The following is a 12,363-nucleotide window of genomic DNA, read 5'->3' on the forward strand; positions in this document are numbered from 1 at the left end:
CATCATTATTATTACTATCTGCACTACTAATCTGCATAAATAAATTCAACTTTACGACATATAAACCGTGACCACTCTAGAGCCACATCAATCCGTTTGAGATTACAATGTGTTTAATGCAGCTTTGCACAAGTCTCACAGAAACTAATCTTAAAACCGCTTGGGTAATTTGCATAAACTAAGTGAAGAAAAAAAAAACAGCTCTTGTGCGCTGATGCGGCACAACTCAGTGGAATACAGGTTAGTGTGACCATATTTGCATTTGTCAAAACCAGGACACCGTACGGGGGGAGGGAGGTTGGGACTCGTCATCGACATTGCGCGACTCTCACCTGGTAAAACTTTTTCCCACTGGACACAGAAACATATGTGCTGCTTTATACACTGTGCACATGGACTCACACTTGTCCCGACCGGAACGGAAACCGTGGAATTTCTTGTACAAATCATCGTTAAATACGCATTTGTGCTCTGGTACGTTGCAGACTGACCGACTGTTTGTGTCTCGTTCCTTCTGATGCAGAGAGACACATGTACAGACCCCTGTTTGGTCACGCTACGCACAGCAACCTACATTCGGTTTGTCGATTAAAATGAATATAATCAATGAAATTCTTAATGATCAATTATTGATTAATCGACTCATCATGCCCATCCCCACTGCCAACCCATGGTAAAGAGGATCTACTTCTCTACCACTGCCGGGATTGGAACCGTCAACATGAGATCAGAGGACAGGCACCAACTGAGCCATACTGCCACCCATGCAGTATTTGACCCAGATCTTGGTTTAGCTGTCCAGACTTTAGCGTCCATGTCATTCAAAGTTTTTTCTTCATGTTTACTATTTCTACATTTTATATACACACAGAAGGAATCATGGAATCTTAACAAGGGTTTTTCCGATAACGATACTGCACATTTTTCAGGTATCGGCAAGTATTCAGATCGTTTTTGTGGTAGAAAGTGAAGAAGCAGAAAAGTAAAGTGCACTAAAGCAATACTAAGGTGACCAGATATTCAAAACTTAAAACTGGGACACACCCGGATTGGGATGTTTTGGTATAAATAAAATAGTGAAAAGAGCATGTAACATTGTGCATTCTCGTGTCAGTCATAATCTGAGGGACTTCTGACGCCGCATTTTTTGGTTTATGGTCATTCTCAAACACGGTTTTTGGTATTTTGTCAAAAGAAATGACAATTTATGCTCCTCTTTACTGTTAATATAGATATGATGATAGATTAATATAGATATGTTGATAGATATGCTGATTTAGTCCTGGTTTAGAGTCTATACAGTCCTGGTTTAGTCTTAGTTTAGTCCTGGTTTAGATTAAGTTGGTCAAAAATAGGGACACTTGAGACATTTCTTCTTGTGGGACAGGGGACACAGGGCTCAAAACTGAGATTGTACTGGATAAATAGGAACATCTACTCACCCTAAGCAATACAGTTCACATTTCACTAATACTTTAGTCCTCAAAATGTTATTAATTCTTGCAGATTTTCATTAAAAAGAGCTTTTTAGAAGATTTATTTTTTGCTCATGTAAAAAAATTGAGTAGCAATACACTATGCTGTATTGGTATCAGCGAGTACACTAAGGACAAGTATCGTATCACATCGGATCCCAAAAAAATGGCATCAGAACAACACTAATCATAACTCTATTACCGTATTTTTCAGACTATAAATCGGAGTATAAGTCAGACCAACCAAAAAATGCATAATGAAGAATTAAAAACATATGTAAGTTACACCGGACTATAAGTCACACTTTTTGGGGGAAATTTATTTTATAAAATCAGAGACCAGGAACTGACGTTTCATCTTGAAAGTCAAGTTCTAGTAACAGTACAGTAACAGTAACAATAACAGACTGTTAACATTGTCTGTTAACTGTCACATATGAACAGTTCTTCAGATAAACTATAACATAAACAACAGAACAAGTTTACCAAACTCTCCATCTCACTCCAAATCACTAAATCCATTCAATTCTTCATCCTCAGTGCCACTTCTGAGAAACTCCCATAGAACTATAATTATTATAGATCCATTGCAATTCCACAACCTAACGGTAAAAGGAGCATCGCTTCCTCTTCTGTGTCGCTGTCGTCAGACTCAGCATCAGTTCCAGTTAGAATTATTCCGGTCTTTCTGAATCCCGACAGGATGGTTTCGGTGTCACTGAAGTCCAGGCTTTATCCATCCATCCAGTGTCTTCCAGGAAAGTTGCACAGTGCATCCTCCCAGATGCCATGAAGCCGTGTTCTCCATCCCCGCCTTTCGCCAGACCCTCACAAGTTTCTCGCTCACTCCAAACTTTCTTTCTTCTGCTCGATTACCGTTTTCAGCTGAATATTTCACTACTTGCAGCAGGGCAGAGGCTCTTTCTGCAGGAGACATGTGCAGTAGATGCTGGTACAGAAGTAACAGGAGCAGCAGATACTGACACACAAGCCTAGAGCACCCTCTCACGGCTGTCAGTGTGAAAATTTTAATATATAAGTCGCAGGAAACACCTAAACCATGAAAAAAGAGCCATTATAGTCTGAAAAATAGAGTAAGTATATGTTGTTTTCAAATCCGTATTCGACCTTTGCCTTGTTGAAAGCTGCAAACCCTCAATCCTTCTCTCATTGATCTTCTGGATAAAGTCCCTGAGATGGTTTTCATTTCATAGCTGTGCCTCAGGATCACGAAACGCCAAAAGTACAAACCAGGGTTCAAAAGCAAAGGGTGGCAGTTTTTAATTAGCTTTTAATCTGAAACAAGTTCGGTGTTATTTTGAGTTTACTTTTTGTTTACTACTATTATTTCTTTACTTCATTCCACACGTGTCTTTCATATTTCAGTGAGAATCTACAGTGTAAATAATCCTGGAAATAAAGAACAACATGAGTTTAAAAGTGCGCCCAAACTTTTGACTGGCCATGCATACTGTCAGAACTCGTGCATACAGATTCGCACATTATTGTCAAACTTCCTCCGGGTGGTTGAGATGATCTGAAAACAAAACCTGAAATAATTCTGCTCCTCTGCCTTCCGCTGATCCTTTTACCTTTTACCTTTCCCTGCATACAAATCCATTTTAATTTTAGATGTACATTTTGAAGTAGCGACGCTCCCTGCTCAAATTGAATCAGCCATTTTGATTAATTTATGACAGTCGCCTGGTGAAAAATGCATGCTCCCTATAGACTGTGCTCCTGTTGTAACGCTGGCTCACCGCGAGCTAAAGGCACGCTCAATAATTGACATCATCAGAGCACTTTTCACAGACGCCACTCCACTTTTGTCGTTTGGAAAAAGAGACTCTCACTCCAGCGAAAATGAAGCTTGTAATTGTTACCTGTGGCAGTTTACAAAGACGCCAGCTAACTTTTTTTTCCTCGCTATTTGAGTCATTTACAAGCTGAGGGAAGTCAACGCAAAGCGAATGTGAATGAACTGAGTGGGGGAAGATAGCGGCAGAGTGGTTAGCCTGTCTGACTGAATACATGGACTGAGAATATGTATGCTACTAATCTTTCATTTGGCAGTACTCTGAATACTGCAGTGGTGGAAGAAGTGCTCAATTTGTTAAGTAAAAATACAGATACTACAGCAAAAAAATACTCACGAAAAAGTAAAAGCATCACATGGGATACATCTATTTAAGTAAAAGTGTTTAAACATGTACTTCAAGAGTAAAAACGTTTAAGTATTATGTGCAGATTTTGAGATTTATAAAACTTCAAATGTAGTGATTTTGATACACATTTATGCTGAATTTTGTTCAACAGAAAAAAACTGAATCTTTTTTATTTGTTTGTTTTGTTTTTTGTTTTCTAGCTGTTTTATTTGTCTGTTTTTGTTATTCAAATTACAAATATGTTCCAAATAAGCTCTCAGTCTTTCCAGCAGGTCTCAGACAATATTAAAAAATACACTTACCTACATATATACATACATATAATACCAGAGGTGGGGACTTGCAAGTCGTGACTTGGACTCGAGTCAGACTTGAGTCACTATTTTTAGGACTTGAGACTTGTCTTGATAAAACTGACTAAGACTTGGGAGTTGACTCAGACTTGAGGCCTGTGACTTAAAAAGACTTGAGAAGCACTTTCAAATCTGAATTCTTTCTATTCTGACCCTAGTGACTCACACTAAGATCTTGTTAAGACATTTAAAAAGGAAAAATGAACTAAATTAATTTCTACAACTCTTACATACTCTATAAATTCTCATATATAAATATACCATGACTTTTTAAGTAAAGTTTAGTTTGGATTAAAGACTTGACATGACTTGAAGTTCAAAGCAGACGACTTGGACTTATGGGCCAGTGACTCGAAACTCAACTTGGACTTGCCTGTATTTGACTCGGACTTGAGGTCAAAGACTTGAGATTCGCAAAATTCTCTGTCCCACCTCTGTATAATAAGCTTTCACTTTTAAGTCCAGTTTAAAAATGTAGTGGGGTAGAAAGTACAGATACTACTAGCTCTCAAATACTACAACTACTCAAATACTAAGTAAAAGTAAAAACTATCTATTTTAAAATCTACTTGAGTAAAGTATAGATACTGACATTTTTTTTTATTTTTTTTTTACTTAAGTACAATACTTTACTACTTTTACTTGTTATGTTCCACCTCTTGAATACAGTTACTTTTTCTAAAATCTGAGGAACACATGATGATACTGGATCATGTCATTCAGACTTCAAAGTGCACAGAATCAGTGAGGAAACGGACAGCTCTGAAATGCTTTCAAACAGTCAAACAAATATAAAGTTATTACAGTTTTTATAAAATATAAAGTTATCAAGTCTTTATAGTTTTTTTTTAAAGGTGCACTATGTAACTTTGTGGTTGGGGGTCACCTGTCACCTGTTTGTTTCTATGGACATGCTCTTGCTCTGCCTGGAATGAATGAATGAATGAATACATGTCTTTATTGTCAATTTCTTCACATGTATTAGACCATGCGGCCCTGAGACAATTTTTTCTTGGCCCTCAGGCTTCCAGGTGAATTGGTCCAAATTACCCTGCATCAATTAAAAATTAGCTTTCTACTGCAAGGTTTTTGAAAATCTACTTTGATAAAGCTCATATTTAATATTTAGTGTGTGGTTTTAAGGATCTTAGCATGAATAAAAACTGATGGCTCATTCTAACGTGATAAACATGCACATATTTCAATTATTCACTGTATTGAGCACCAGTCTACGGCGCTCGATCAGTCCTATGCGTCATCTGTGTTTAGATATGTGGCCCTTGATGGAAAAAAGTTTGGACACCCCTGTTTTAGACATACAAAGGAATCGAAATTGGACCTGTCACCCCATAGGTACATGTAAACACATAATACAAGATGACATGGGGAGACTAGACATGAACTGGACTGGAAGACAGGTATCAGAGGAAGAAACACTGCAGCATAACATGAGGATAGGGGGAGGGGGGAAAAAAAAGAAAAAAGAGAACAGCTCCCATACCATGCTCCTCTTGGGGCATAATATGGGACCAGTGCACCTCCGCAACATCAGCACATACTCAAAACACAGTACAAACATGACAACTGGCTGGGGAAGATAAGATTCGGGTTGGGGTTGTCTGGAATGTTCCACAGTATGACATTAAACAGTTCTACTTTACATTTATTCAATTACAGGCAATTTTATAGCTCAAAAATACCTAGAAAAACAGATCTTCTGACTGTGAACGGGGTCGCCACTTCACAGATCTGACCTGTAACTTGGTCTGGTTTGGATTCCATGAAGATAGAAAGGTTCAATACCATACTGTGAAACATTCCAAACAAAAAAAAGCATCTCCACGGAAGAAGCATTTGACGGACCAGAAAAGTTACACAACGCACGTTTTATTCTTTTACTTTAGTCGATTTTTTCAAGTGATACTTTCACTTGAGTAACTTTAGGCCTCTGTATCTGTACTTTTACTTAAGAAAACAGAGAACTTCATCCACCACTGCCCTGATTTGCCTACTGTTCCTATGGGAGCTATAATTATGAGTCTATTAAAAGAATGAGTCTGTTTGTAGAATTGATTTATGCGAACAGAGCTTTGTTTAATAATGTGCTCTGGGAGACAAAATGAAAATGATCTTAATTTTGACGAGTTGTGGGATAAAAGCTCGCATTGATCGGTCTGTCGTCTATAATGTATTTGAATAGGGAATAAAACAATGAGGGATATTGATGGAGCTCACAGCGCAAAACACAGCATAAAGAATGAGCCGGAAAGTCTACTTAGAAATTAAGGACTTTCATGAAAGTGCTGAATTGATTTTATGAGGGAAAGACATTGTTGAGTAGAAGACTGTGATTACATTTAGTTAATTACATTTACTTGAGTAACTGCGTAATTAAAATTGTACTTCCAGTTTTGAGTAGTTTTCAGACACCATAATGACTCCTACACTTGGGTAATACATTGTACAGTGAGTAAAAGGAGCTGTTCACTTGAAAACTACCACTTCATGACATCACAAGCTGGAATAGAGTATTTTGAGCTTTGGAGATGTAGACAGACTAATTCTAAAGGGTTACTTAAACATGTGTGAATGAAACAAAACACAACTCCAGGCCTCGTCCAATGAGGTTCATTTTGTCTTCAGATGATTTACTGTCATTTTCAGACTATAACTTGCACTTAAAGTTCTTAAATTTTCTCAACAATAGACAGTGCGATTTAGAATCCGGCGCGCCTTATGCATTAATTCTGGTTGTGCTTAATGACCTTGAACCAATTTTATGTGGTACACGGCGCAAATCTGTCAAAATGTTTTAGTCTAACTTACTCTAACTACGAAGCCGCAACGGTTGATGGACTGTCGGAGAATGTTTGAATACTGTAGTCAGGAGCCTTGCGGAATTGTGTCTTTTAGTCCGATAGAAGCTGACCACATCAGCGCACAAGGAGCGACCTGTTTTTTCAGCGCTAATAGTTTATTCAAATAAGCCATGTGGTTTTAAGTTTCATTTCTGTTAAATGTAAACAAATGTGCACAAAGCTGCATTAAACACATTATTACTCAATGTATATTTGAGTCCTCCTTGTTGGGAATAAAAAAAATGAAATTATCCACCCACATTCACATTCATAATTCACATTGAGTGTAATTACGTCACGATCTGCCAATGGATCGTGGATTCCTGGGCTAAGGGATCAGTCTCGTCCGTTTGTTTCGCTTAATGCGTCTTATAATCCGGTGCACCATATGTATGAAAATAGATTAGACAATTCAACATTATTGATATTGCGCCTTATAATTCGATTCTTTTTCCGTCCAAGTTTGTTTCCGAGTTTGTTTTCATCCCTGACACTCTGGATTGCTCCCTGCGGTCTTCCTCAGAGTGTTGGTCAGTTGATTTATACAGGTTTTGGTGCTGTCTTCCTACCGGTGGAGGCAGGACGACAGCGCCATCTGCAGTCCCACTTCCTCAGGACAGTATCCCATTATAGCATGTCTTGTTTTTGTGTCTTTAAATACCCTTTCGTGTGTCCGTAGTAGTCGTCGTGTTGTTAAAAGGAACATTAGACAGAGTGCGAGAAGGAAACAGCGAGGGCGAAACATGAGCAACAAAAAACTAAACAGAACAAGAACAACTCAAATCGGCCATTTGTGAACCACATTCTGGATTGGGACAGAGTAAACATCACTGGGACAGAGAACAACAAACATTAGCGCTGGATTAAAGAGGCAATCGAATTACGGAAACGTGCCCACAGGACTATAAACCGGGATGAGGGGCTTTTTTACTCTCACACACCTGGGATACTGTCCTGAGGAAGTGTTACTGCCAAAGGCGTTGTCATCCTGCCTCCACCGGTAGGAAAACAACGCCAAAACCTGTTTAAGCGGAAGAGTGCTAGTGAGCAGTCCAAACTGTCAGGTACAAAAACAAATTCTTGTTGGAAAAAAAGGACCTAATAACATAACTCCTGGTATGTTTTTGACAACATAACTACACGATAACATGGATTAACGCTCACAAGAGTCTATTTTGTGTAATATACTTTAAATCCAAATTTTAGGTGTTACGTTGCCAGGTTGGCGCCACCTAGTGCCTCTGCTCAATTTCTTTTCTCCCCAGCGACTTGGTCAGGAATCAGAACACACTAGACCAGGGGTGTCAAACTCGTTTTGTCCAGGGGCCGTATCCAACCTACTTTGATCCCAAAGGGGCCGGATCAGAAAACTCATGTCATATAAACCCCAAAAATAACAATAAGTTCAAGTATTTGTGCAGAGAAACACAAATCTATTACAGAAATCTTTTTTAATTGATGAACTCTTTCTTTTACAAAATATTATAACATTATGAACAACCTGAAACTTTAAGAAACATGTCATTTCAATAGAATGTTTTAACATTAACTTGTATCCAAATAGGAATAAGTCTTTTTTTTCTTGGAAAATCCTGCACTCGGCTCCACTTTTCTCATTTTTGGACATTTTTCTGATGAGGGTGTCACGGTCAACAGTCAAAACGATCGTCCTTTAAGAGCGTTTGGAAAGAGACAAGTCTTCATTTGTGCTGCTCTGGTGGGAGGGGCCACGTACAGAGGCACTGGAGACGCTGCTCTGCTAAGCGGCGCAGAAAATTACCAATATTTTAATAGAAAATCGAATTAAAATATTTTAGTAGAAAATCAGCCGAGGGCCAGATTAAAGGTCTTGGAGGGCTGGATCTGGCCCCCAGGCCATATGTTTGACACTCCTGCATTAGACGGTTTGCAAGAACCCCGGAAGTTGTAAAGCGCACACCGGCCAATCAGTGAAGAGCTGTGGAGCCATGACGTCAAACTCCAGCGCCTGTCTGGGTCCCTTTTGTGGAACAGCACAAGAGTAAACAAAGTGTCAAGATGGATGTAGACAAAGACAGACATTCTGTGTTTGCAATGATTTCCGATATCGAGGATCTAAAGCCGGAACAAAGAGAATGTTTGGTGAATTTTATCAAGGGGAAAGACGTTATTGCCCTTCTTCCTACGGGATTTGGCACATTACATACGTCACGACCAAATAACAGTGATTGGTTAAATTAAAAAAGTGCCCGCCTCCTGTCAAGCAAACGAATCCTAATGCTGCGAGATCAGACGGTTTCCATGAAGTGAAACCGGCTGATGAATTAAGCTAGATATTACGTCCAGACAATTACTACTTTTACTTTTTTACATATAGTTCTTGGACTACTACTTTGTACTTCTACTCAAGTAATATTATTGTGAAGTAATTCCTCCTGTTTCTGGGTTAGACCGTAGAGCCAGTGTTTACACAAGGATCCAACACAACATGAACCTTCTCTGGCCTTTAGCTTCTCGCTCACTCCACCAGAGAAATGGGACACGAGCAGAACTTAGACAGCCCCATTAAAATTTGATCACGCCTCAAAATCCCACAACAACAACTCCACTCCACACACCACAAAACACCATGTAATATTTATTCTGCAGAAACAATGGAATTTACACACTTGGTTAATCATCTCATTCCCCATAAAGTGGAATTATCTCAAGATTAAACTCTATTGTGCATCATGACTTGTTCATTTGGACCGTCTGACGTCTCCTCCTCTGATCTCACAGCCGCCGTGAACTTTGACCTTTCAGTTAGGATCGCACAGTCATTCGATACTGTGAAGTGGGAATAAACATCGAAACTCTGCCCACAGCCACAAATCGAATAGAGCTGCGAAACTGGAGGACTAAAGGGGAGAGTGGGGGGGAGGGGCGAGGTATAGAGGACTAAAGGGAGAGTGAGGGGGGAGGAAGGGTGGGACTAAAGGGGGGAAGACTAAAGGGGAGAGGGGGAGGAGGGGTCTGGAGGACTGAACGGGAGAGTGAGGGGGGAGGACGAGGGGCAGGGTCTGGAGGACTAAAGGGGAGAGTGAAGGAGGAGGGGCAGGGTATAGAGGACTAAAGGGGAGAGAGAGGGGGGAGGAGTTGTCTGGAGGACTGAACGGGAGAGTGAGGGGGGAGGACGAGGGGCAGGGTCTGGAGGACTAAAGGGGAGAATGAGGAGGGGCAGGGTATAGAGGACTAAAGGGGAGAGTGAGGGGGGAGGAAGGGTCGGAAGGACTAAAGGGGGAGGAGGGGCGGGGTCTGGGTGACTAAAGGGGAGAGTGACGGGGGAGGAGGGGTCTGGAGGACTGAACGGGAGAGTGAGGGGGGAGGACGAGGGGCAGGGTCTGGAGGACTAAAGGGGAGAATGAGAAGGGGCAGGGTATAGAGGACTAAAGGGGAGAGTGAGGGGGGAGGAAGGGTCGGAAGGACTAAAGGGGGAGGAGGGGCGGGGTCTGGGTGACTAAAGGGGAGAGTGACGGGGGAGGAGGGGTCTGGAGGACTGAACGGGAGAGTGAGGGGGGAGGACGAGAGGGGCAGGGTCTGGAGGACTAAAGGGGAGAATGAGAAGGGGCAGGGTATAGAGGACTAAAGGGGAGGAAAGAGGGGGGAGGAGGGTCTGGAGGACTGAACGGGAGAGTGGAGGGGGGAGGACGAGGGGCAGGGTCTGGAGGACTAAAGGGAGAATGAGGAGGGGCAGGGTATAGAGGACTAAAGGGGAGAGTGAGGGGGGAGGAAGGGTCGGAAGGACTAAAAGGGGGAGGAGGGGCGGGGTCTGGGTGACTAAAGGGGAGAGTGACGGGGGAGGAGGGGTCTGGAGGACTGAACGGGAGAGTGAGGGGGGAGGACGAGGGGCAGGGTCTGGAGGACTAAAGGGGAGAATGAGAAGGGGCAGGGTATAGAGGACTAAAGGGGAGAGTGGGGGGAGGAAGGGTCGGAAGGACTAAAGGGGGGGAGGAGGGCGGGGTCTGGGTGACTAAAAGGGGAGAGTGAGGGGGAGAGGAGGGGTCTGGAGGACTGAACAGGAGAGTGATGGGGGAGGACAAGGGGCAGGGTCTGGAGGATGAGGGGCAGGGTCTGGAGGACTAAAGGGGAGAATGGGGGAAGGAGGGGTCTGGTGGACTAAAGCAGAAAGTGAGGGGGAGAAGGGGTCTAGAGGACTAAAGGGGGAAGTGAGGGGGGAGGAGGGGTCTGGAGGACTAAAGTGGAGAGTGATGGGGGAGGAAGGGGCGAGGTCTGGAGGACTAAAAGGGAGAGAAAGGGGGCAAGAGGTGTGGGGTCTGAAGAACTAGAGGGGCGGGGGTGGAGGAGGGGCAGGGTCTAGAAGAGTAAAGGGGAGAGTGAGGGGGAGGAGGAGGGGCTGGGTCTGTAAAACTAAAGGGGAGAGTGAGGGGGGAGGAGTGGTCTGGAAGACTAAAGGAGAGGGTGAGGGGGAGGAAGACAGGGGCGGGTTTGGAGGACTAAAGGGGAGAGTGGGGGGAGGAGGGCTCTGGTAGACTAAAATGGAGAGTGAGGGGGAGAAAAGGGTCTAGAGGACTAAAGGGGAGAGCGGGGGGGAGGAGGGACGGGGTCTGGATGACTAAAAGGGAGCGTGAGGGGGGAAGGATGATGAAGGGCGGGATTTGGAGGAGTAAAGGGGACAGTGAGGGGGTGGGGAGAGGGCGGGGTCTGGAGGACTAAAGGGGAGAGTGAGGGAAAGGAGGGGTCTGGAGGACAAAAGGGAGAGTTAGGGGGGAGGGGGATATGGAGAACTAAAGGGGAGAGTGAGAAGGGGTCTGGAGGACTACAGTGGAGAGTGGGGGGGGGGGGAGTCTGGAGGACTAAAGGGGAGAGTGAGGGGGGAAGGAGGGGAGGGTCTGGAGGACTAAAGGGGAGAATGAGGAGGGGGGGTATAGAGGACTAAAGGGAGAGTGAGGGGGAGGAAGGGCGGGGTCCAGAGGACTAAATGGAAGATTGAGGGGTTGAGGTATAAGGAACAGTGTGATTGGTCTAACAAATATCTACAATTCACACTCCACTCCTTTGTATTCAGAAACACCTGGCTGTAATAAGGGAAGCCCTGTGTGAGGTCACATGGTACTTGAAATCGCAGTGGTCACTGGATTCAGCATACACTCCATTTTTCACTGTTTTTGAAAGCTTGAGAATGCTCCAAATATACCTAGTCTGAAGTAAAATGACCAAAAAGTGAAACACCACACACACAGTTGGCTTTCTGTTCTTACCGAGCACTCTCTCTCCCAGCCCGCCCAGCTCCATGTAAGCGTTTTGAAAAGACTCCTTCCACGCGTCGTCCAGAGGCACTTCCTGTCCGTTCAGCATGATGGTGGAGCATCTGTGACACAGGTTTGTAAGCACAGAACACGCAGTTATTTATCTGTTACGGGCTGATTGAACGATTTGGGAAAATGATCTCATTGTGATTTTTTTTCAAGCATCTGCTGTTTATGTCTAAAAAACAAGATTCTGTTCAAATGTCCAGAAGAATTTACAAAAA

The 12,363-nt window shown here is 42.9% G+C and overlaps 1 protein-coding gene across 1 annotated transcript in view; it reads right to left on the reverse strand.

The window, feature by feature from the left end:
* Nucleotides 1-12,363, reverse strand: part of atp1a2a (ATPase Na+/K+ transporting subunit alpha 2a) — a 350,773-nt gene that overhangs the window by 119,741 nt on the left and 218,669 nt on the right. The window contains exon 13 of the mRNA XM_055151513.1: nucleotides 12,092-12,201. Coding sequence (XP_055007488.1) covers nucleotides 12,092-12,201 — 110 coding nt within the window. The remainder of the gene's footprint in view (nucleotides 1-12,091; nucleotides 12,202-12,363) is intronic.

Source organism: Boleophthalmus pectinirostris, unplaced genomic scaffold (assembly GCF_026225935.1).
Source record: "Boleophthalmus pectinirostris isolate CB_2022bp ecotype Guang Dong unplaced genomic scaffold, ASM2622593v1 HiC_scaffold_16, whole genome shotgun sequence".
Taxonomy (NCBI): domain Eukaryota; kingdom Metazoa; phylum Chordata; class Actinopteri; order Gobiiformes; family Gobiidae; genus Boleophthalmus; species Boleophthalmus pectinirostris.